General features: G+C 44.6%; 1 protein-coding gene across 5 annotated transcripts in view; it reads right to left on the bottom strand.

The window, feature by feature from the left end:
• slc4a2a (solute carrier family 4 member 2a) overlaps nucleotides 1-26,397 on the bottom strand; it is a 35,091-nt gene that overhangs the window by 2,282 nt on the left and 6,412 nt on the right. For 2 of the 5 annotated variants that reach the window (XM_026149154.1, XM_026149155.1), the window contains exons 3-19: nucleotides 17,708-17,823; nucleotides 17,241-17,394; nucleotides 14,043-14,238; nucleotides 13,862-13,965; nucleotides 12,233-12,372; nucleotides 10,691-10,871; nucleotides 9,848-9,983; nucleotides 7,467-7,614; nucleotides 7,228-7,324; nucleotides 6,772-6,956; nucleotides 6,457-6,673; nucleotides 6,000-6,203; nucleotides 5,765-5,913; nucleotides 5,074-5,268; nucleotides 2,765-2,974; nucleotides 1,716-1,805; nucleotides 1,468-1,634 (exon numbers count right to left, since the gene is read on the bottom strand). In XM_026149154.1, coding sequence (XP_026004939.1) covers nucleotides 1,468-1,634; nucleotides 1,716-1,805; nucleotides 2,765-2,974; nucleotides 5,074-5,268; nucleotides 5,765-5,913; nucleotides 6,000-6,203; nucleotides 6,457-6,673; nucleotides 6,772-6,956; nucleotides 7,228-7,324; nucleotides 7,467-7,614; nucleotides 9,848-9,983; nucleotides 10,691-10,871; nucleotides 12,233-12,372; nucleotides 13,862-13,965; nucleotides 14,043-14,238; nucleotides 17,241-17,394; nucleotides 17,708-17,761 — 2,627 coding nt within the window. In that variant the 5' untranslated portion in view covers nucleotides 17,762-17,823. Of the gene's footprint in view, nucleotides 1-1,467; nucleotides 1,635-1,715; nucleotides 1,806-2,764; nucleotides 2,975-5,073; nucleotides 5,269-5,764; nucleotides 5,914-5,999; nucleotides 6,204-6,456; nucleotides 6,674-6,771; nucleotides 6,957-7,227; nucleotides 7,325-7,466; nucleotides 7,615-9,847; nucleotides 9,984-10,690; nucleotides 10,872-11,446; nucleotides 11,815-12,232; nucleotides 12,373-13,861; nucleotides 13,966-14,042; nucleotides 14,239-17,240; nucleotides 17,395-17,707; nucleotides 17,824-19,615; nucleotides 19,678-21,570; nucleotides 22,736-26,397 lie in introns of those variants that run through there. The other 3 variants (XM_026149157.1, XM_026149156.1, XM_026149158.1) reach the window with 3 other exon arrangements.

Below are 26,397 nucleotides of genomic sequence, written 5' to 3'. Positions count from 1 at the left end.
AAGAATAGAAAAGAGAGACTTTACTTAGGACCAAGAGTCAAATAAGAATAGAAAAGAATAGAAAAGAGAGACTTTACTTAGGACCAAGAGTCAAATACGAATAGAAAAGAATAGAAAAGAGAGACTTTACTTAGGACCAAGAGTCAAATAAGAATAGAAAAGAATAGAAAAGAGAGACTTTACTTAGGACCAAGAGTCAAATACGAATAGAATAGAAAAGAATAGAAAAGAGAGACTTTACTTAGGACCAAGAGTCAAATACGAATAGAAAATAATAGAAAAGAGAGACTTTACTTAGGACCAAGAGTCAAATAAGAATAGAAAATAATAGAAAAGAGAGCCTTTACTTAGGACCAAGAGTCAAATAAGAATAGAAAAGAATAGAAAAGAGAGCCTTTACTTAGGACCAAGAGTCAAATAAGAATAGAAAAGAATAGAAAAGAGAGACTTTACTTAGGACCAAGAGTCAAATAAGAATAGAAAAGAATAGAAAAGAGAGCCTTTACTTAGGACCAAGAGTCAAATAAGAATAGAAAAGAATAGAAAAGAGAGCCTTTACTTAGGACCAAGAGTCAAATAAGAATAGAAAAGAATAGAAAAGAGAGACTTTACTTAGGACCAAGAGTCAAATACGAATAGAAAATAATAGAAAAGAGAGACTTTACTTAGGACCAAGAGTCAAATACGAATAGAAAAGAATAGGAAAGAGAGACTTTACTTAGGACCAAGAGTCAAATAAGAATAGAAAAGAATAGAAAAGAGAGCCTTTACTTAGGACCAAGAGTCAAATAAGAATAGAAAAGAATAGAAAAGAGAGCCTTTACTTAGGACCAAGAGTCAAATAAGAATAGAAAAGAATAGAAAAGAGAGCCTTTACTTAGGACCAAGAGTAAAATAAGAATAGAAAATAATAGAAAAGAGAGACTTTACTTGGGACCAAGAGTCAAGTTACAATAGAAAAGAATAGAAAAGAGAGCCTTTACTTAGGACCAAGAGTCAAATAAGAATAGAAAAGAATAGAAAAGAGAGCCTTTACTTAGGACCAAGAGTCAAATAAGAATAGAAAAGAATAGAAAAGAGAGCCTTTACTTAGGACCAAGAGTCAAATAAGAATAGAAAAGAATAGAAAAGAGAGCCTTTACTTAGGACCAAGAGTCAAATAAGAATAGAAAAGAATAGAAAAGAGAGCCTTTACTTAGGACCAAGAGTCAGTCAAAATGAACGTCCACCCAAGCTTCTGTCGCCCACCTTAAAGCTGAGAAATACAGTAAAAACCAGGACAGGCTACTTCTCATCGCTAGCGTTTCACTGCCGTCCTTTATCATTTGAAGTTCAATGACACTGTCTGTCAGTGCTTGACACTTTATCGGTGGACCCCCATAAAAGTTAGTCAAGATTAAGAATTAACTCCCACGTAAAGTTTCTAATAAAGCCCAAGTGGTGTGTCTAAAATCTGAAATCATCTACGCTGTTATCTGGGACTCCATGAAGATGAGAATGAAGACGAGTATAGCTGGCAGGATGCTGGCGCCCATCATCCAGGCTGGAAACTGCCCATCCGACCCCAGAAGGGAAATCACCCAGCCTCGCTTCTCTGGGCTGGACACCGAGAATCCGCTGGGCACGTTCAGTTTCTGCGAGCAAAGGATGACGGCAGTTATTTAAAGCCCAGTACAAGGTTCCTTTTTTGAGGCTTAAAATGTGCTCTCCCCCACCTGAGTATAGGTGTCCTGCACACTGTAGTCCACCAGCACCATGATGAGGATGGCAATGGGGACCCCAAAGTCTCCGATGATCCTACGGAGCTGAAACACGCAAAACATCATGTGAGAGCTCAGTAGGTACCAGGAAGGAAACATCCAGATGTAGAACCAATGGGGCAAGTGTGGGTGCATCTGAGCTCATTCAGAACACCTGGATAGGAAGTGAAGCTGAGACACCGGTGGAGGTCTTTGGTGCGTTGTTTTGGGTGTACATCGATGGTATCTGACACTGTGATGGTCTATAACAGCTTAACATGTGTACACCTGTATTTACAGGTAACTGTGCTCATAAACACCAGAGCCTATTAGTTAAAGAAGGTGGGTCATGTGCACGCAGTGACCCAGGAGCTCTTTTCAACCTTTTACTTACTTTACAAAATATTTTTCTTTACATTTATACTGTCAGCTAAGCCACTCCGAGCCTTAATACAGCACAGAAGGGCTGAATTGTGGGACATTGAGTTTTTACATCCCCAAAGCTGGATTTGATCCCAGCAGACATACAGTGGAGAACGTGAGTGTTATGTGTGAATGCATAATGACAATGAAGGACTCTTCTTTGTGGATACCTTAACTATTTACACCTCAGCTTATCTAAACTGTATACTGAGCTGAACTTGCATACCTGCACTCTTGCAAACATGTGCTGTGTTTGTATGAATCGTTGCAGTTACAGTATCTTCCATCATTCTGTCCAATCAGTATATCTCAGGCTGTGAGGATGAATACACCTGGGCAAGCAGCCAGTCTGTCACAGACTTATGCTCACCTTACCACCTGCAGCCAGTTTAGAGTAATCACTTATCACACTGGTTGTGGAGAGAAACCAGCACATTGAGAAACTGGAGAAAGGACCCCCGAACTATGATCCCAGAGTGCTAACCAGCACACCACCGAGCTGCTCCGTGTGTACTTTCAATCTTTTAGATCTTAGCCTGCAGAACCTCGTATGTACTGTAATGTGTATATACCTGTATGTACCTGTGTTTGTGTGTACTGACCCTTCCAGGGAAGAAGGAGCTGTTCTTGAACTTGCGAAGGTAGAAGGCGATGAAATACGTTCCTGCCATGAGGACCAATGACAGCAGAGCAGTGTTCGGTTCTCCAACAACTTTCCCAGGATTCCCGGAGGCCATAGTGTAGTTGCAGTGAGATGGAGATTCAGTGTTGTTTCCATGGTAACAGTTATGGAGTGGATGCTCCTGAAAGATCTGAGAAAGACCACCAAAGAAGACATTGGCTAAAGTGTCTGTAACTACTTGATGGGCAGCAGGAAGCACTGAGTCTGTCTTGACCTCACAAGACGGAGTCTCCCATCTTCCACCCCTCACACCCAAACTGTTGAGATTGAAATGAACTGATCAGTGTTAGCTCCTGAAGTGCCTGAGCTGTTTCAGACTCTGTTTCCCTCTGCCAAGTGTGTTGAGTATCTACAATGGTGTGAAAAAAGTGACACCTCCCCCACCCACCCCCCGTAGTGATTTCTTTATTAAATAGGTCCTGCTTGACAAAGTTGAGTTGACCAAAAGATCCTCAAAGGCCAGACATCATGCTGTGATCCAAGGAAATTCAGGAACAAATGAGAAACACAGTAGATGTCTCAGTTGGGAAAAGGTTATAAAGCCATTTCTAAAGCTGTGAGACTTCAGTGAACCACAGTGAGAGCCATTATCCACAAATGGCAAAGACAAGAACAGCGAGCCTTCCCAGCAGTGGCCGGCTGACCATCCAAGAGGTCACAAAAGACCCCATAAGAACATCCAGAGAACCACAGGCCTCACTGGCTTCAGTTAAGGTCAGAGTTCATGACTCCATCATAAGAAATAGACTGGGCAGAAATGGCATCCATGGCAGAAAACCACTGCCGAGCAAAAAGAACGTAAAGGCTGATCTCAGTTTCCCAGCAAACATTGTGAAGATGCCCAGAACTTATGGGGAAATACTCTGGACTGACGAGAGTTGAACTTTTTGAGTCCCGTTACATCTGATTTAAAAGTAACACAGCATTTCAGAAAGGGAACATCATACCAACAGTAAACTGGGTGGTTGAAGTGCAATGTCTGGGGCTGTTTTGCTACCTCAGGAACAGGAAGTAAATGGAACCATGAATTGTGCCGTCTACCGAAACATCCTGAAGGAGAATGTCCGGCCATCTGTTGGTGACCTCAAGATGAACCACACTTGGGTTCTGCAGAAGGACAATGATCCAAAACACACCAGCAAGTCCACCTGTGAATGGCTTAAGAAAAACAAAATGAAGACTTTGGAGTCCTGACTAAATCACGACCTCAATAAGGTGCTACCCTCCAGTGTTGACGGAATTACAACCATTTTGGCCATAAAACACTCATTGTCAGTTATCACAAATGATGATGGCAGTTGTTGCTGCTGAGGCTGGCCCAACCAGTTATTAGGTTTAGGGGCAATCACCTTTTCACACATGGCCATATAGGCTCCCCTTAATCACCATTCATTTAGAAACTGCATTTTGTGTTTACTTGTCTTTGTCTAATATTTAAATTTGTTTGATGATCTGTTTCGGAGACCAAACAACCAAGAACATACAGGCGCAGGTATAATCTTCAAAAGATGGGCTTTATTATATCCCAAAAAAGACAAAGTTACCCCCAAAATTCAAAATATTGGAACCAACTAAGAACTAAGTCGGCCCATGAACTCGACTAAACAGAATTCTACTAAAAAATAATCTCGTAAGCCAACAAACTGACCTGCCCAAATAAGAGACAGCTCTATTAATATAGCAGCTGAATGAACCATTTTAAACATCAGAGGTGAAAATGACAAAGCTAAACTTAACAGGAAGAAACTCTATCCCCCCTGTGTGGTCACAACTAATGGTTAAGTCCAGTTTGTTGGCCTCTGCACTTAAACCAGCTCCACCCTCAGCCTCCTCTGTTACTCAAAGCAGGAAGGACCGGAGCAGCAGCCAGCTTTCTCAGAAAGACAGAAAGTGATTATTACAACATATACCCATAGTACCATGACAAACAATACGAAGTAAATTTGTTACCAAAATTGAACACTTGTGTGACAAACATTTAGAAAAACAGGGAATCGGGATGGGGGCCATGCTGGATGGATCGTGTGGACCGATCACAGTACATCTACATGACTCAAAGGTCCTTTTGTACTAAGCAAGTATCAACTCTATCTTCTGCTGAGCTACCTAAAGAAAAATGGAGAACTATGAAGAAGATTCTGCCTTCGTTTCAGTCCTCATTTTCATATCCTTTGAAAGAATATCTAAATGAAAGAATCTATGAATTACCTGAAAAACTTCTGAACTTACCTTGATCAGCTTGGCGAAGGTCTCATAGATAAAAATGAGAGAGATCAGGAAGGAGAAGATCTCCTGTGTGAAGCGTGAAACAAAGCGAACGAGTATGCTTCCCTCGAAGGCCACGGTAAGGACAACGATGAGCACCAGCCAGAGACCGATCCATGCCCGACCCGTCAGATACTCGATCCCATTAACTTTACAAAACTACACAGGAACAAAGAGGAGACAGGTTTCAGGAGACAGTCTGAAATACTTTGGTCTGATGTTGCTACAGTGGACAAAAAGACTGTTATCATAGATTAGACTGTCCCCATCTCAGCTCAGCCAATGTCAAGATGCTGGAAAACTGAACAACTCTCAGTAATGATGCACAAGCTTCTGCTGAGTTCTTTCACTTTTGTCAAATTTCTACAAAATTAAAATGTAGATCTAAATTAGGTTCTGTACATATAGGCACTGTCCACTGCAGAATTTGAAAGGCTGTTTGCAAACAGGAGATCACCGGATGTAAGTAAAAGCTTTTTTTTCAAGCTGATGTGTTCAAGGTCATTTTGATCGTTTGCATAACTGAGGAGGAAAAGACAATTTCAAGAAAGCTTTGAGTCAAAAAGAAGTAAATCTACAAAACCTTGAGTTTAAAACGTTTCATTTAAATACAGGTTATATGCTGATGTGTCGACTTTGTGTCAGGCAATCTCACAGTGTAGAAGGCCTCTTCGAATACAAGCAGCGGTCCGGAGAAGCCAATCACCAGCAGCGGCTGAGCTCCCAGCACACTGAACACAATGCCCTGCAACGCAGTGGCCACTATCAGCTCCGACACACCGATCAGACCCTCCGTTTTCTCACCTGCAGGGATGAAGATCACAGATCCTCATATGGATCAAAGGTAAGGCGGCCTTTCTTCAGCCAAGCCTCGCCAGGTTCAGACTTACCAAGCAGTCCACCAAAGGTGATGGCAGGTGACAGTGCAGCAAAGTAGATAAAGATAATGGCAGCCATACACTGAGGGTTTAGAGCATCTCGGATGTCGCTGAAATACTGAGGATAGCGCCGCATAACGTCTTTGATGAGGCCTCCAAACAGACGACCTGACCTCCTCAACGGCTCATCACCAGGTTTGGAGGGAACAAGAGAATCTGCAGGAGAAGAGCAAGATTCTTTAACATTTTTGCACTGACATTAAAGCTTTTAGGAAACATGAATATTTTAATATTTAGGGAATAATAAACATTTACCATAAAAGCAGGCAACATGCAAATTTAATGCTCCAGGAAAACGGCTGATTCAGGCAAAACTCCCATCAAAAACCTGTTCTTTCAGCTCTTTTTCAGCTTTTATTACTCAGCTCTAACCTGCTCCTGAAACTGGACTCAGGCAGCTGGGGCTCACCTTCGTCCTGCTGAATGCTGGTCTGTTTCTCCTGAAGTTTGCTGCTCTGCTCCTCCCTCTTTCTGAGCATTTCTCGTTGGAAGTGAGCCACTGAGTGGAGCAACTCGTCACCGCTGACCTCAGAGGGCGGGAGGACGATGCTGCTGTCCAGAAAGCGGTTGATGGCTGTCAGCAGGTCTTGACGGTCGTCTGCCTGGTACGCCGCCTCATGGAAGTTCTAAAAGAACAAAAAAGATTGGACCTCATGATAATAGATGATGCTGATTAATATCTGGTGCCATCAGGAAGTATCTTACACAGTCTGCTGGCACTCACCTTGTCAGACATGAGTGTTGAGATAGAGCGTCCAATCTGATGGTAGTCAATGTTGGCAGTGGGCGGGCCCAGCAGGAGGAAGAGGAACCTAACTGGCACAGGAACCTCCAAGACAGATTCCAGCAGAACTGCCTCCTGCAGTCGCACAAACGCCATGGATGGCTGGTCCAGGAAACCCACACTGCCTGCAGACACATGAGAGTGATGCACTGAACCCAGCGAACATGCTCCTCCACACGGCAACACATGACCAAGAAGGTTATGCATGTCCATGTTCAGTCCTGTGAAAAAGGTTTTGGTACTAGGGAAGTGTAAGTCTTTGATTTTCATCTTTCTCCTTGTGCTACCCAACTAGTCTTTAAAGATACAAGGAGATACAAGAAGCCATGCAGCAAACCCTCCCTGAGTTTTCTTTGTTGCTAGTGTTTGCACCGGTGTGATCGGTGTGATGCATACCTACGAGGACCACAGTGGCCTCAGCTCGCTCTGGGATCTTCTCCATTAGCTTTACCTCATGCTTGGATCTGGAGTGACAGAGCTGTGGGACTTCTCTCTGGACAAGCACAAAGTGAAGTCAGTGCCATACCAACAGGCTGACCTTCATGTCCAGCACATACATCTGACACCAGGCACTCTGAGGTGGAGGCTTCAGCTGTCTGATTGCACAGCATCTCCACCTAAAGTTCAGTTTTTACCTTGTTCTTCTCTCCATCAGCCTCCTTGTGATTGGTCAGGTTGATGCAGGGATCAGATTTTCCATTGTGTCTGTCGATAAGGTTGGCCATGTTTGCTGCAGAGATGTTCCTGCTGAATAAGCTGTGATCTTTCTCATCGCTGGGGTGACTGAGGAAAGAAGAAGAAATGTGCTCAGGAAAAGGCTGGATGGATGGATGGGTGGGTGGGTGGGTGGATGTTTGGATGGATGGATGGTTGGTTGTTTGGATGGATGCATGGATCGGTGGGTGGGTGGATGGATGGATGTTTGGATGTTTGGATGGATGGATGCATGTTTGGATGAATGGATGGATGGATGGGTGGATGGTCGGTGGTTTGGATGGACGGTGGATGGATGGATGGATGGATGGTTGGTTGGTTGTTTGGATGGATGGATGGATGGATGGATGGATGGTTGTTTGGATGGATGGATGTCGTCCTCATCACTGATGGGGACGACAAGGAGTACAGAGGACTGACTCAAGACTTTGTGGACTGGTGCCAGCTGAACTACCTCCAGATCAACGCCAGTAAAACCAAGGAGCTGGTGGTAGACTTCCGCAGGCACAAGCATTCTCCACTGCAACCACTGAACATCCAAGGTATGGACATTGAGGCTGTGGACAGCTACAGGTACCTTGGTGTTCATCTGAACAACAGACTGGACTGGACTCATAACTCAGACGCCCTCTACAGGAAAGGGCAGAGCAGGTTGTACCTGCTGCGGAGACTCAGGTCGTTTGGAGTGGAGGGCCCACTCCTGAAGACCTTCTATGACTCTGTGGTGGCTTCTGCTATCTTTTATGGTGTGGTCTGCTGGGGCGGCAGCATCTCTGCTGGGGACAGGAAGAGACTGAACAGGGTGATCCGAAGGGCCAGCTCTGTTCTAGGATGCCCTCTGGACCAGTGGAGGTGGTGAGTGACAGGAGAACGGCGGCTAAGCTGTCATCCCTGTTGGACAACATCTCCCACCCCATGCAGCAGACTGTGACAGCACTGAGCAGCTCCTTCAGTGGGAGACTGCGGCACCCACGGTGTGGGACGGAGAGATTTCGCAGGTCTTTCCTCCCCACTGCTGTCAGACTCCACAACAAAGACTTTAACTGAACAAACACACACATCCATACATATGCAATAACACTAAGTGCAATAATCTTTTCTGGCATCGTTGTATTTTTACTCAGTTGTATATAGCATTCGTATTCTATTTTTATCTTATTGTATATTTTTATTCTATTTTATTCTACTGTATATAGTATATTATTTTATTCTATTCTGTACAGCTGTGTACTGTATTTATTCTTATTGTATTCTAATTTTTGCGTCATAACTTTTGCACTGTCCACTTCCTGCTGTGACAAAACAAATTTCCCACGTGTGGGACTAATAAAGGTTATCTTATCTTATCTTATCTTATCTTATCTTATGGATGGATGGATGGATGGATGGATGGATGGATGTTTGGATGGATGGTTGGTTGGTTGGATGGATGGATGGATGGATGGATGGATGGATGGATGGATGGATGGTTGCTTGGATGGATGGATGGATGGATGGATGGATGGATGGATGGATGGATGGATGGATGCGTGGATGGTTGGTTGGTTGTTTGGATGGATGATGGATGGATGGATGGATGGTTGGTTGGTTTGGATGGACGATGAATGGATGGAGGATGGATGGATGGATGGATGGACGGATGGATGAATGGATGGATGGTTGGTTGGTTTGGATGGACGATGGATGGATGGATGGACGGATGGATGGATGAATGGATGTTTGGATGGATGGACGGATGGATGAATGGATGCACGGATGTTTGGATGGATGGACGGATGTTTGGATGGATGGATGGATGGATGTTTGGGTAGATGGACGGATGGATGAATGGATGGACGGATGTTTGGATGGATGTTTGGATGTTTGGATGAATGGATGGATGGATGTTTGGATGGATGGATGGACGGATGGATGAATGGATGGATGTTTGGATGGATGGCTGATGAATGGATGGATGGATGAATGGATGGATGGCTGATGGATGGGTGGATGTTTGGATGGATGGATGGATGGATGGATGTTTGGATGGATGGATGGATGTTTGGATGGATGGATGTTTGGATGGATGGATGGATGGATGGATGGATGGATGGATGGATAGACAGATGGATGAATGGATGGATGTTTGGATGTTTGGATGAATGGATGGATGGCTGATGGATGGATGTTTGGATGGATGGATGGATGGATGGATGTTTGGATGGATGGATGGATGGATGGATGGATGGATGGATGGATGGATGGATGGATGGATGGATGGATGGATGGATGGATGGATGGATGGTTGGTTGCATGGATGCACCTGTGACGGAGCAACAGAGCTCCCAGAACATTGGCTCGGTCTTCAGCTTTAATCTGATCTGAGATCACCATCTGTTCCACCACCTGCTGAGCAATCCCTGGTAAAGTCTTCTGCTTCAGATCCAGGAGTATGGCCCCTGAAACCACACAAACGTGAGAGGGTTGGGAAGTCAGCGATGGGCGGCGTCTGTTTGCTTTGTCTCGTGTTTATTCCCTTTTATTTTTCTTCCATCTCTGTAAATCAGTAACTTGTAGATGTTGAATATGGCCACAGAGTGGAGCCCCCTCCTGCTCCCTGAGCTGATAGTTTCAAACACTGATACAGATTATTATCATATGTAACCAGTGAAATTCTTTTTATGGAGGCCTGACATATATATATCACAGTGGCATAGTCCTGGAACCAAATAGTTTTGACAGCAGCGCCCAAACAATATCATTGGCATTTACACCAAGGTGACCCAGAAAGTGAAGTTTTTTCCCTGTTCATCAAGAAGTCCAGCACTGCTGCCATGCATACCTATCACAAAAAGTCCTTCAATAAACCTTCTTGTGCAGCCATCAGCTGATTGATCTTTAATATAACTGCAACATGGGGAAAGCTGTTATTGATAACTACTTTGATTCTGTATGTGAATGTTTCATCTTCAAGTTATTATGAAAGCTAACTGAATTTAATCTAAGGCTTCAGATTAGCAGATGGTGGGACTTGAGTACATGTGTAGCTCCTGAATGGGCTTCAATCAAGGTAGAGTGGAGGAGGCGGCCCTGACTTGGCCATATACACTCACAGACAGGAAGCTGTCCACCGGAGGGCAGCAGAAAGCCTCCGGCTCCTCCTCACCTTGGGCCATTGTTTTTCTAAGCTCCAGCAGAGAACGGAAGGACAGGGAAGCAATGTGAGGTCTCCCCCAGCGCTCTGTCTCCTCCTCCACCTCCTCCTCAAACTTGATCCATCGAGCCGTCTCCCTCCACTGCAGCTCCTGGTTCCTGTCGATCACCAGCTCGTTCAGCTCCACGAACACCTGGAATCACAGAGGACAGCGAGTCTAAAGAGGACGGCGCCATGGCGTGCGCTCACACACAGAGACTCTAGCCAACGATGAAACATGTCAGCACTGAGCTCCTGAACATTTTCACAGAGAGCCGGACTGATGAAGCTCCACAACAGTTACAGATGCTACTTCTTCTTCCAGCTGCAGTAATCTTCATCAGCACATATATCAGTACATCACTATAATAAAGCAAGTCAGAGCACAAACTGAGTCACTGAACACGGTCAACAGAAGCTAAGTCAGTTAAAACCAGAGCCAGTCCAGAGTTACTCTCACATCTGTCACATCTGTCGACCTTCATGTTCACATATTAAACCTAATCATATTAAACCTAATGCTGTGATTAAACAGGCCCAAAGCAGACTAGAAAACTGAAAACAGGACCAAATGGCTCACATGACCGTTTTTTAATTTGGCACAAATGTAGTTCAGCTGGTGTGTTTGGTAGAAAATCAAACATAAAACAAGAGAAATCAGAATAAAACTAAAGAAAGAGACAAAACAAAGTTAATCCAAACTGAAGCTGGCACGTTAAATCACTCTACCTTATTTTGTCGACTCTTTAGGTCCAAACCCACCATCCTGAAGACTGGAGCACACTGAGTGGAGAGAGGAGCTCGCCTCAGAGTTTACCTAGCTCTACCTGTCTGACTCTGCCTGTCTGACTCGTTCTCATTAAGACAGAGTCCAGTTTGTCACCTGTTCACAATGGCACCTGGATTAACGCACTCAGACTCTCGGCTCATCTTTCGTCCCTCCTGTCAGCCTCACTCTGGTTGTTTTGTTGTGAGAATCACATCATGTGGACCACCTGAACTGGCTCGCATGAACTCACCTGAACCTTCTTTAATCAGGTTTAATCCCACAAATACATGACATTCCTGTAAACCTTGCGCTCTGTCGCCAGCTTCAACCTGTGTGTGCGGGATTGTTCTAGCAGAGTCGGATAAACACGAGTCAGAACTTCCACAAAAACGCAGCAGTGACCGAATCCGCGAGGAGCCAAAGTAAGAAGTCAGTGAAGGAAGTGCGAGCTGAAGTAAATCAAAAGAAAAGCACGAAAACAAACTCATCAGGATCAGCTGCCAGCAGTTTAGTCTCAGTTTAAGTGAAGCTGAAGACGATTACATTTGAAACATCAAAATTAGTCAAATCAGAGGAAGTGAGTGAAAAGGGTCAGAGGGACAGGTGTTTAAGTTGAAGCAGCAGGATGTGTGGTTAGAGCACAGTTCAAAGGTCAGGCCTCAGAGGGTCAGAGTGGTGATGAGGATTGGGCTCAAAGTGTTTATGTTTCCTATAATAATGACTGCTCCTTAGCCCCGCCCTCTGACCTCATGAGGTGTACGGTCCGGTCGCAGGTGCTGGTTTGACCAGCTGACCGTCGGATCTTTGGTGGCGTGGACGATCGGTCCTCTGGAGCTCCGCCTCACCAGGTGCCGTCGAACGGCTGGAACGTCATCTAGTCGGTGACCTGCGGTGGACACAGATGTCCCATATTTAATGCTGGCTGTCACAAAGCTCTCACACCAAGCGCCACCCTGAACCAAACAAAAACTGGACTTTAAATAAAGTGTCACAGTGAAGCTGAGGTGAGGTCACAGCAGCTGTCAGAGCTATAAAGAGAAAAAGAGGCAACAGTTACAGTTACACTGATTATTACTTTCTTCTGACATCAGTGAAGAAATACGAAATCCTTCTGACTGGGCTTATATCACAGTTCTGCTCTGAGCACTTAAAGCACTTCACTATCAGCCTCTTTGAGCCGCTCACACATTCGTGCACGCTCTGTTTCTACATTATTACGTTTTCTAACAGTTAGTTGTTATGCTGATGGAGCAGCATAACAACTAACTGATGCTCAGTGTCCCGGAGCCGGGCATCCTACTTTCTTACCACCTACTTCCTGACCCACAGGAAGCTCACCCTAAACTTCAACGACCGCCATGTTGGGGACTGTCTGTCCTCACATTGTGGCTGTATGACCCAGAGTCCCCACAATGATGCAAATCCAGAACACCCTCACACACACACACACACACACCCTCTCATGGGAACTTTGCGCAGTCTAACAGGATTTCAGGCTCGGCTGAACATCAGCGAGAAATCATTTACAAGAGAGTCTGACTGTCATTCGATCGCCTGACACACACACACAGGTGTGCCCACTCAGCAGGTGAGCAGAGTTTAAAGTTTCAGTAAAAATTAGATTTTCTGTGAAAGTTTCACACCATTTATTTTTTCTGGGAAAGAATCATCAAAAGCAGCCAATCACAATCCAGCGATGAACTCAGCTGGCTGGCCCCCTCTACCTGCCTGGTGAGTGAAGCTGTTAGTGAGGCAGGGTTCTGCTGACAGCGAGCATGTTTACGAAGGAGAGCGGCGCGGTCTGCTAACCCTGACCCACTCGTGCTCCCACACACAGGTCATGTGACCCCCCCACACCACACCACCCCCACCCCGACTCATGCAGAAGCTTTATTCTGCAGTTTTCTTCATGGACCACTGATAAAAGGTCACATTTTTATGTCACCTGTGTGAAAAGTTTATCCTACTGCACGTTTTACATGCAATTCTTCATACCGCCTGCAGGGGGTGCACTGCTCGAAAAAACAACACTTTTAGATAAGATAAGATAACCTTTATTAGTCCCACACGTGGGAAATTTGTTTTGTCACAGAAGGACTTCAGTTTGAATTATTTTTACATTCCTCTAATCAAAGACAAGCATTAAAGGAAAAAGAACAAATCCTCTCTCTCTCGTGGATTGTAATGAGTCTGAATGTACGACACACACATCAGAATAAGAATCATTTATTGACCCCGAGGAAAAGAAAACCTGACCACAAACGGTCTGTGAACCACGTGTCCGAGAGAAACTCGACAAGAAGAAGTAACACACAAAGAAATTAGCGTTCTGTTGCTTCAGAGTCAAGTCACATTCAAAATGAGCTCTGACTGACTTTTGATGCCATCCAGGTCCACAGACGTCAACGTTTCGGACTCGTCGGCATCTGCAGCGCTCATCACGGTGCCGTTGCGATTGGACGAGATGGTGGTCGGATCACTGTGAGGGGGGAGGTGCCACAGGTTAACACTAATAAAGTGCAGGAAAACACGTTACCTGACAGGTGTGCCACTCACTCGCCATCAGTTTGACTGTAGGCCTCCTCCTCCTTTCCATGCTCTTCGTCCTGTTGGTCTTCATCTATGGTACTTGCATTGCTGGGGGCGGAGCCTCGCCTACACTCCTTCCTCCCCTCGGCAGTTTTCTTCCTCCTGCTGTCGGTGGGTGGTTTGGAAAGAGGGTGATGGACATGGAGGGAAGAGTGGCGGTGTTCTGCGACAGGAAGACAGTTTGGACTTTTAGGAGGAGATCAGAACACGAGAACCTGCTCAAGAACCTGAAAATCAACAGTCACATCTAGGGATGGGTATCGAAACCCGGTTCTTGCTGAGAACCGGTTCCCACTGTTTCAGTTCCTTGGAATTGTTTGCCATTTTTGCAAACGATTCCCTTATCGATTCCAGTCGCCCCGAATGACGTCACCACGTTGTGGAGCGTCATTTACCTGGCAGGAAACACGGCGCCTAAACGGCTCAAACGCTCAAAAGTTTGGTTATACTTTACGAGAACGGATGACAACAGGGCAACTTGCAATACTTGCAAAGCAGATATTTCATTTAAGGGAGGAAACACTACGAATATGCAAAAGCATTTGCTCACAAAACACGCGATGACCTTAAATGAATGTCGTGTTTTTAATTCCGCTCCAGACTCGTGAATCTCAACCCAGCAGCAGCGGTAACGTTTGCACGTCCTCTCCCGTTAATGCGGCAGGTAAATAATCAGCTAACAGTGCATATTATGTTAGCGCGATCTGCCTTATTACAAACCTGCCATTACTGTGCATTTAGTGACCATGATGAGACAGACAGAGTCTGGCTCAGATGCTGGCAGCTCTCGCTGCAGTCTGCCGGTAGCGTCTCCTTTCAGGCAGGATAGACGAATGTCACCGAGCAGAGACTCAGTTTGTGGTCAAAGGCTTGCACCCGTTTGCCACAGCAGATGATTTTCAGTAAGTGAATGTGTTTAATTGTAGGCAGGGACATTACTGGATATTCTTGTGTTATTGCTGCAGAATAATTTATGTTATACTTTGTTATCGCTACAGAAGAATATTTATTTTATTATTTTACATTTACAATGTTTTTTCCTGGGGACCCTGTGACACCACATTGAAGAGCCGTAGGCTGTGGATCTCTTAAGATCTCACTGCTGGGTTTGTAAGGCCATGTTACTCCTACATTTCTATCTTGTTCAAAGAGAAGATATAAAACAAAGTTCTAAGCTAATCGACCTTAGTGTTCTCCTTTTTAAAAAGAATCGATGTGAGAATCGATAAAGAATCGAATCGTTAAACAGAATCGAAAATGGAATCGGAATCGTGAAAATCTTATCAATACCCATCCCTAGTCACATCAGTTGGCTTCATCTCTGATGGTCTCCTAGCCTCCTAACGTCAGCCAACATTAACGTCATGCTGCACAAGCCCAGCTTTGGGCTTTCCAACAAGAGCTTTCCTTTCAAATGAATTCCCTTAAAGAGATTCTTTGTTGGCGATGTCACACTGACCTGATTTCACTACTGACTACAGAGATGTCTGTTTTTAACACGGAAACCTTTGTATTATTATTATGCACAGTCTGGGCAATGAGCTATCCAAAGCTTTTAACTCTTACAGGGATTAAATGTGTAGTTGAACTGTTCCTGGCTCTGGTTCTGTCCAGTTTGGATCACATTGGATGTATGTGGCTCTAAATTGAGAACAGATGGAGCTCTTTAACCACCTGAGGTCTACATCCTCATCGATGATACCAAGTAACACAGTGGAAGTATGTCATTGTTGCACTGTGAAAGATGTTCTCTGAAATCTTTAACCTCCTAGGACCTGGCATCCACATATGTGGACATCACATTTTGGGTTGTCTAGACCAAAATACAAAATTTTGCTCTACAAGGGCCTGATTTCCACTTACGAGGACATTATACCGCCTCTGTTCTATCGAAATTTAAAGCAAATATCCTCAAAAGTGGATCTCATTTCTCTCAGAAACAAAAATCAGGTAAAAAATCTGGTAATTCTTTGTTTTTACATTAATCAGGTCCCAAACAGCCCAAATGGCAAAGAGAATTTAAAAATGCATGCCATGAAAGAGTTCGGGTCTTAGGAGGTTAAAGCACAGGGTCAGAGGTCATCATAGCTTGGGGCTTGGACCTTAAGGGGTCAGTGAACCGGAAACCTGCGTCTAACACTGTAGTTAGTTGACACTGAGTTGTTTGCAGGCCTGCCAAGAGATTCAACCTTTCACCTGGGTCTGCTGCTGGGGCCTCCTAGGAGCCCCATCTAGGAGGTGTTCCTGGTCAGATACCCTAACCACATCAAATGGTTCCTTTAGATGCAGAGGAGTAGCAGCGGTATCCTAACCCCGACCCACCACCCCAAACGACCATGCACCTCACCCTATCTCTAATGGAGAGCCCAGCTACCTGAGAAAGTAACTCATTGCCACCACCTGTACCGGGGACCTCATTCGTTCCATCATTACCCACAGCTCGCAGCCATAGTTGAGGCACTGAGATCAGCTGGTAAATTGTCAGCTTCATTCTTAGCGCTCTCATCGCCATAACCGAACAGCACAGCAATCACATAAGTGATGATGATGATGCTACATCACGCTGTTTCTCAATCTCCCTTCACTCATGAACAAGATCCCAAAACTAGAACTCCTCGACCTGGGGCAGTAACTTGTTCCTCACTGTATTTGACCCTTTTCCGACTACAGACTATGGCCTCAAAGTTGGAGGACGGATTCTGATTCCAGCTTGTTCACACTCCCCAGTGCAAATTGGAAGTCATTGCTCAGAGCTGAAGAAACCAAAGCAGACATGAGATCCTGAGACCGCTGGTCCACAACCAGGATGAAAACTAACAGGTTCAACCTCTCCAGCACCCTGGTACGCTGGTTTTTATACGTAAAGAAAACTAAAGAAGTTGATATTATAGACACAGGGAACATGAAACACCTGGGACCTCCCAATTCTCAAACCTATTGACAGACAACAGGCCTTTACAACACCCCATAAAAGATACCTCAAAGAAACTTTACTGATACTTCAAAGTTTTAAGAAACTCTTGGTTAACCAAACTTTATTAAACCCTCTTAGAACCTATACGAGCGGTCCAAATCCTGGTTTTAAATCCTTTCAAAGGCGCATGGAGAAAATCCAAACGGGTCTTTCCGAGGTCTTTTGAACCCGGAGACATCTGGATGTCTTACCTTCGATGTCCTGTTCATCATAGACTCTGTGTTTCTCTGGCGGGCTGCGAGCTGCAGGACAAAGGATCTGCTGAAAGTCCTGAACATCAAAGGCCTTGTTTAGATCTTCCTCTTCTTCTTCATCAGCATGACAGTGTGGAGGAGGAGGAGGAGACTGAAGATAGAAAACACTAACTGGTGAATTAAATGTTGTGAGTCTTTCATGAACATAGCTGTTTCCAGCTGTTTTCAGATCTCGGTGCTTCCTCTGCACAGGCAACATTTCCTGTCTTTAACTTTGTTTTTAACGCAAACACACAACAACCACAAAATAAAAAGTAAAGGTGAAGGTTTCCAGCCAATCAGAACAGAGGTAGCTCACACTGACTGACACAACTGAACAAAAAGCCCAGACAGCAAACTCCCCCATAAGTGATCATTATCAGATCGATATTATTGATCGCTCATCGGTTTCTGTGGAAACTCACTGCAGACTGACTGAGGGTGTCACCAGGACTCGCTGAGCTCTGATGATGGCTCATGGCTCCCACAGGGGTCGCAGGTCACAGAGCTGGATATTCAGAAGCAGGTTGGGCAGCAGAACCTGGGGAGGGAGGTACACTGGAGGTCAAAGGTCAGGTTATTTGACGCTGTTCAGTAAATGTAAGAACTGAATCTGTTTACGAATCTGCTGATCCTGAATCTCAGAATGTGTTGAAACCTGAAATGTTTTGGCCCGTTAATCCTGCCGCTCTGAGCTGAAACGCTCTGATGTACAGAGTGTACGTCGAATACACCGTGAAACTTCAGCCTTGGTTTTTGGTCAACTTACACAATTTTAAAGGGTTAAAATTCAATTTTTAATTTCATGGAACCAAACATAAACTTAAACTAACACTCAGGACTGACTCTGCAGAAACCATGAAGCTTAATGTGAGCAGCTTCATGGGGGAACCTTGACGTCCATGTTCAGGCAGCTTGCTAATGTCCCAGCTCGCTTTAGGAGGGACGCCGGAGCTTAGAGCTTCCTGTAGGGGCTCATCAGACCTGCACGAAATCGTGAAATTGTGGTTTCTGCACAGACGCATGAGAGCTGAGGTTTCTATTCAAGAGACGGCAGACATCTCTGCCGCTGAGTTCTCCAAACCAGCACAGGGAAACATCCAGATGGATCATCAGGCCAGAGCTGAGTTTGAGCTTAGGCTTACAACTTAGGAGATGAATTTTTAAAAAATATTTGATTCCTTTAAATCAAATATGTTTGCATTTAAAAAATCAGGTCAGAAGATAACTAAAATAATTCAAGAATCTATTATTTATGTGTACTAATTATAAATACATAGTAGTCCTGATATAATCACATGACTACTAATAAAACTCTTGTAATTAACGCGTCTTGGACCTCTGTCTGTGAGCAGACAGTTCAGATCAAAATAAAACTCTCACGACATGCAAAAGGTCAGAGGTCTTTAATGATGCGACTGCGAGGGTCAGAGTGAGGGAGCAGGCGAGCTTCGGAAAAAGTCCTACGACTGTCCGTTCCAGCTGGTTCCTCGCCCTGACCCATGGTCGATGTTCCTCCTGCTTTAAAAGCCTTTGGAATGAAAGACTGTTTGACAGCCTGTTCTCATGTATGTGACCTCTTGTTTTAGCTCCACCCCCTCAGAGGCTTTAGCTTTCCTCATGGTTAAATAAGCCTCACACTGACTCACTGCTCCGCTGTGTGGCACAGTGCAGAATTACACAAACACCTGTAAAACGTCAGGTGAGCTCTCTTCAGTGAAACAGGTAAACCGAGTATTCAGATCCTCATGATGCTTTAATCCACTGTCAGACATTTTTGAACAATTTTAATCAGAAATTTACAAAGAAAAAACATCTTTAATGCTTCCTGTAACCTGCAGAGTGATTCTTGTCTTACGTGATTATAAATGTACTGCATCTGTCCAGCGTGCTCACAGGCACACTGGTGCAGTGAGGAGAACAGGAAGCTTTTTCAAATAGATTTGACTGTAGTTTTGCACCTCTGTGTGATTTTCAGCAGGGCCGACAGGTGTGCTGCTGCAGGTACAGACAGTCGGGTTTATTAACTCGAAAACGTTTCAGGATCTCTGTGCAGGAAGGAGAAACGTGCCACAGCTCACACAGGAACCTGCTGTTTCCCACAGTCAGATCGGCTAAAAGTTCAATTTTCATTTTAGAAGCAGGAATAAAAGCAGGTTTGAATAATGACATCATTAATTGTGATTTAAGTCTCGGTGCAGTTTCTCAAACTCAGAGCAGGAGCAAAAGCACGGTTTAAACTGATCTGGGCTCAGTGTCACTGCCACCGAGTGTGTGTGTGTGTGTGTGTGTGTGAGTGAGAGTGTGTGAGCAGGAAGAGAGTTGGAGCCTACCTCAGCGTCCTTGCAGCTCTGAAAGAGAGAAATTATAATGCAAAGTCTGAAACCAACAGGAAGAGAATGGGTGGGGGGGAGGGGGGCAAATGGGGGAGGGTATGGAGGGGTGGGGAGGTGGTGGTGGGGGGGAGAAGAAAGAAGGTTGAAAGGAGGAGAGGAGGCAGAGAGAGGGAGCAGAGAGGAGACGGACACGCTGCAAATGAGGCGCTCCAAACTCTCCACAGAAACCTGATCAGCTGAAGGTCACCATGGCAACCGCACTGTCACTCAGTGCTTGTCCCGCCTCCGTCTGCACACACACACACACACACAGCTGCAGATTGTCCGATGCTGTCTCTGATGACATCACACAGACAGGTAACTCCCACCTGATTCTGTCCAACCAGCACACAAAGCAGGTGACGGAGCATTTCTATTGGTCAGTGTGATCACCTGCACACGACAGCCTGAAACTCTCTGACTGATTTCTGCTGTCTGACGAACACAAAAGCAACACTAGGACCTGATCTGCAGAGACCTGAGGACAGGGCCGCCATTCAGAGTCCGGCCTGATGGTGCCTCACTGCTCTAGACTGTATATAAAAGATGGACACAACCCCTGTGATGTCACAGAGCCGGGAGTGGGCTGGAGCCAAGCTTCTGTCTCACTTTCATAGCAAACATCCTGAAGGTGGGCCTGATAAAGATGAAGATGATGAAGTCAGAAAGTCAACTTTTATTTATACACCACAAAGTGCATCACAGCAAAACAATAAATGTAAAAGATGAGTTTTCAGTCGTTTCTTAAAGAGACTGACGAGTCCACTCGGAGCTCCAGAGTCATTGAGGTGAAAGCCCGTTCAGCCTCGTATACGGTCAGCAGGACCTCGGGGACCTGCTGGGGACGTATGGCTGCAAAAGGTCAGTGATGTAAGCTGCTGTTTGTCGGTACAGAGCTCTAACAGTCAGAACCAGCCGCATCAGCGACGCCGTCCGTGAGAGTAAGATCTGTTCTCACAGCAGCGTCGTGAACAACCTGCAGATGCTCCGGCGAGTTTCTGCTTGCACCAGTGAACACTGACTCACAATAATCCAAACGTGATGAAATAAATGCACAAACAACGATTTCCAGTTCACAGCACGACACAATGGTACAATCTGCCTTAAATGATAAAACAAGAGTGACCACAGATCTAACATCCACAGTGGGAGTCACGAGTTACCCAAGTAAGTGATTAATGGGCTTTCACTACGCTGGGCACAGACAAGGACCTGTGCTTTATCTGCATTAGGCTGGAGAAGGTCATCCAAGGTTTAATGGAGTCTAAGAAGCTGTTTCAGCATCTGCAGCTTTTAAAAGACTTAAAAATACTAGTCTTAGCCTAAAAGAGATATAGAAGGGCAGACCATCTGCACAGTGGTGATAGCACACGCCCTTAAAGGTGCTCACAATGTACTGAAGTGGGAGCAGTTGGAATAGAAACAATAAGGGCCCAATACACAACCTTGATGATGATGGTGAAAGTGTTTTTCAAGAAAGTAAAGTCATCAAGAAGTCACACAGATTTGTCTGATGGAGGCTGTAACGGGGGTGGGGCTGGGTGGAGCTACAGGATGCTACGGTCTCTCTGACAACCACACTGAGACCGCCACGGTCACGGGGAGAAGACGCCGTTTCATCGCCGTACATGACTCAATTTAATAAAAATAAACTTGTGGTTTGATTGGACGAAGCTGCTGAGTGACTTACTTAAAACTGATCTTCCAGCTGGTCTAAACATTAAGGAAACGAGGCTCAATGCTTCTGCTAGCCTAGGATACACTGGAGAAAACGCAGCTCGGACTCAAGGTCAGGCTGTTGCTTTCCTGCCTCTTTTGAAAGTGTAAAAGTAAAAAGTAGTCAGAAGTAAAGTACAGATACCTGAAAAGTCTACTTAAGTACAATACTAAGTACAATAACAAAATATTTGTACCTCATTACTGCCCACCTCTGGAAACCACCGAGCAAAGGTCTGAGGATTAAGACTCAGGTGGAGCTGCAGCATTACAAACTGTACCACGTGCAGAACAACACAAACCTTATTTACCTTCAGATCACCGTGCCAGTTACCATGGTTACTGTGGCACGCTGGTAAATGCCCGGTGGCTTCTTAGTTTCATTCAGGCATTAATCGGACACACTGAGCGTTTTATTAGCTCCAGACTGAGCAGAGAGACGTCGCTCGCCGTGTGCGCACTGCTGAGAAACAGAAGCTGAGTTCACTTCATTTCTGCTGTTTCATGGAAACAGTTACTGAGGACCAATAAGTGGGCTTGCCTCTGAATGCTCAGCGTGACACTGATGAAGAGTTTTGGGACACAAGTTTTAGTAATATCATCATTTTAGCAGTATTGCAGAAAATGTTCCTCCTCCTTTAAAACACCAGAAAGATATGCTTTACAGACTGTTATCGTTTCTATGACCTCCATAAAACAAGAACACACACTGTGGTGAAGCTAGACCAGCCTTTTGTAGTTCGTCTTCTGCACATTGTAGTTTCAACACGCCAGACTTCCTGTTAAAAAGACACCAGTGTAAGGTTGTTCCAGTTCTAAGTGCACGCCTCTTCCCTTTTCCTGAGTCCTCAGCAGTTCTCCTTCTCACCTTTGACCTCAGTGACGTTTTCATCGAGGTCAAGGAAGAGCGTCAGGAATAGGAGACATGAGGGACTTCTGGAATGGGTCTTGGGTCTGCAGTGCAGCTGTACTCTGGTATCTGACTAAATACTGTGTTCTCTTGTTTGTTTTGCTTACTTATAGGCACTACTTACTCTTTATTTATTGAAGTACAAACTTTTGTCACGTTAACATGTCATTTTCAACAGAGATGTGGCCGAGATAAGACAAACAGGAAGGTTAGATTCAAAGGCGAGGAGATATTGTGTCTCATATTGTGTTTGTTCATAAACCTGCTGCTAATCAAACTGGGGCAGACTGACTGTGTTATTTAAAGGCTGCATGAGAATCCTCTGCAGGATGAACAGGCGAGTTTGCTGCACTGTGATGGGTTTACAGTAGAGTGTGTGACTTGATGTTCGCTCGTGGTAGAATATCACTTCCTGTTCCTGCTCAAACACAGCGGTGTTTCTGAGTAGCTTATCTGCTTAGCAATTTAATTAAAAAACTTTTAAATACATTCTTTTTTCATAGTATAATCTTAACGTGCTTCATCCGAAGCACACTTTCCGTGTACTCACTACCTAATTTATAGCCAAAGTATTTACTCACTGTCTCTGTACTGTTTCGCTAGCTTAGCTTAGCTCGTAGCCGACTCATTAGCACCATGGCTACTTCACCTGTCCCTCCTGCACTTTCTTGCTCATTGTGTCAGATGTTTAGTTACTCCTCGGCCTCCTTTAGCAGTAATGATATCTGTAACAAATGTAGCATATTTGCAGCTCTGGAGGCCAGGATTACTGAATTGGAGACTCGGCTTCGCACCCTTCATTCACCCGTAGCTAGCCAGGCCCCTGTAGCTGGTGCAGCCGAAGATAGCGTAGGCCCCGCTAGCTGTTCCCCGGCAGATCCCAAGCAGCTGGGGAAAGAGGGCGGCTGGGTCACGGTGAGGAGGAAGCATAGTCCTAAACAGAAGCCCCAGGTGTCTAACCATTTTTCCCCACTCGGCGACACACCCGCCGGGGGTCAAACTCTGGTAATTGGTGATTCTGCTCTCAGACATGTGAAGCTAGAGACACCGGCAACCATAGTCAATTGTCTTCCAGGGGCCAGAGCAGGCGACATTGAGGGAAATTTAAAACTGCTGGCTAAGGGTAAACGTAAATTCAGTAAAATCATAATTCACGTTGACAGTAATGACACCCGGTTACGCCAATCGGAGGTCACTAAAATCAATATTGAATCGGTGTGCAACTTTGCCAAAACAATGTCGGACTCTGTAGTTTTCTCTGGTCCCCTCCCCAATCAGACCAGGAGTGACATGTTTAGCTGCATGTTCTCCTTAAACTGCTGGCTGTCTGAGTGGTGTCCCAGAAACGATGTGGGCTTCATAGATAATTGGCAAACCTTCTGGAGGAAACCTGGTCTTGTTAGGAGAGATGGCATCCATCCCACTTTGGATGGAGCAGCTCTCATTTCTAGAAATATGGACAAATTTATTAAACCCCCCAAAATATGACTATCCAGAGTTGGGACCAGGAAGCAGAGTTGCAGTCTTACACGCTTCTCTGCAGCTTCTCTCCTCCTGCTACCCCCCCAAAAACCCATCTCCATAGAGACTGTGTCAGCTCCCAAACAGACAAAAAACAAACTAAAAACCAGCAACAAACAACTTAAACATAAACAATTACAAAGAAAGAACAATACAGTATCCACATCTGAACCAAAGAGTAAAACAGTGAAATGTGGATTATTAAATATTAGGTCTCTCTCCTCCAAGTCTCTGTTAGTACATGACTTAATAATTGATCAACAAATTGATTTACTCTGCCTTACAGAAACCTGGTTGCAGCAGGATGATTATGTTAGTTTAAATGAATCAACACCCCCGAGTCATTCTAACTACCAGAAACCTCGAAGCACAGGCCGAGGGGGAGGTGTGGCAGCAATTTTTCACACCAGCCTATTAATTAATGAAAGACCCAGACAGACTTTTAATTCATTTGAAAGCCTGATGCTTAACCTTGTCCACCCCAGCTGTAAAACTCAGAAACCAGTCTTACTTGTTATCATCTATCGTCCACCTGGGCCTTACACAGAGTTTCTGTCTGATTTCTCAGACTTTATATCTAATTTAGTTCTGAGCTCAGATAAAATAATTATTGTGGGTGATTTTAACATCCATGTAGATGCTAAAAATGACAGCCTCAACATGGCATTTAATCTGTTATTAGACTCAATTGACTTCTGTCAAAATGTAAAAGAACCCACCCACCACTTTAATCACACTCTAGATCTTGTTTTAACATATGGCATAGAAACTGAACATTTAACAGTGTTTCCTGAAAACCCTCTGCTGTCTGATCATTTCCTGATAACATTTACATTTACAATAATTGATTACACAGCAGTGGAGAGTAGACTTTATCAAAGTAGATGTCTTTCTGAAAGCGCTGTAACTAAGTCCATCCATCCATTCGCTTCCGCTTATCCTTTTCAGGGTCGCGGGGGGCGCTGGAGCCTATCCCAGCTGTCATAGGGCGAGAGGCAGGGTACACCCTGGACAGGTCGCCAGTCTGTCGCAGGGCTAACACACAGGGACAGACAACCATTCACACTCACATTCACTCGCACATTCACACCTAGTGGCAATTTGGATTAACCAATTAACCTATCCCCACAAGCTGCATGTCTTTGGACGGTGGGAGGAAGCCAGAGTACCCGGAGAGAACCCACGCAAACACGGGGAGAACATGCAAACTCCACACAGAAAGACCCCGGCCTGATGGTGGAATTGAACTCAGGACCTTCTTGCTGTGCGGCAACAGTGCTAACCACCGTGCCACCGTGCTGCTTACTAAGTTTAAGAATATAATCCACCCACTGTTATCATCTCCAATGCCCTGTACCAACACAGCAGAGCAGCTATCTGAACGCTACTCCAACAGAGGTCGATTATCTTGTTAATAATTTTACCTCCTCACTACGTACGACTCTGGATACTGTAGCTCCAGTGAAAACTAAGGTCTCTAATCAGAAGTACCTGACTCTGTGGTATAATTCTCAAACACGTAGCCTAAAGCAGATGACTCGTAATCTGGAGAGGAAATGGCGTGTCACAAATTTAGAGGATCATCATTTGGCCTGGAGAAATAGTTTGCTGCTTTATAAGAAAGCCCTCTGCAAAGCCAGAACATCTTACTATTCATCACTGATTGAAGAAAATAAGAACAACCCCAGGTTTCTCTTCAGCTCTGTAGCCAGGCTGACAAACAGTCAGAGCTCTGTTGAGCCAACCATCCCTTTAACGTTAACTAGTAATGACTTCATGAACTTCTTCACAAATAAAATTTTAATCATTAGAGAAAAAATTACCAATGATCATCCCACAGATGTAATATTATCTACAGCTACTCTTAGTACCATTGATGTTAAGTTAGACTCTTTTTCTCCAGTTGATCTTTCTGAGTTAACTTCAATAATTACTTCCTCCAAACCATCAACGTGTCTTTTAGACCCCATTCCTACAAAACTGCTCAAAGAAGTCCTGCCATTAATTAATGCTTCGATCTTAAATATGATCAACCTATCTCTAATAATCAGCTATGTACCACAGGCCTTCAAGCTGGCTGTAGTTAAACCTTTACTCAAAAAGCATCTCTAGACCCAGCAGTCTTAGCTAATTATAGGCCAATCTCCAACCTTCCTTTCATATCAAAAATCCTTGAAAGAGTAGTTGTCAAACAGCTAACAGATCATCTGCAGAGGAATGGTTTATTTGAAGAGTTTCAGTCAGGTTTCAGAGCCCAGCACAGAAACAGCTTTAGTGAAGGTTACAAATGATCTTCTTATGGCCTCTGACAGTGGACTCATCTCTGTGCTTGTCCTGCTAGACCTCAGTGCAGCGTTCGATACTGTCGACCATAATATCCTATTAGAGCGATTAGAACATGCTGTAGGTATTACAGGTACTGCACTGCAGTGGTTTGTATCATATCTATCTAATAGACTCCAGTTTGTGCATGTAAATGGAGAGTCCTCTTCACACACTGAGGTTAATTATGGAGTTCCACAGGGTTCAGTGCTAGGACCAATTCTGTTTACATTATACATGCTTCCCTTAGGCAGTATCATTAGAAGACATA

This window comes from Astatotilapia calliptera, chromosome 18 (genome assembly GCF_900246225.1).
Source record: "Astatotilapia calliptera chromosome 18, fAstCal1.2, whole genome shotgun sequence".
NCBI lineage: Eukaryota > Metazoa > Chordata > Actinopteri > Cichliformes > Cichlidae > Astatotilapia > Astatotilapia calliptera.
This window is presented reverse-complemented; position numbering and strand designations above follow the sequence as displayed.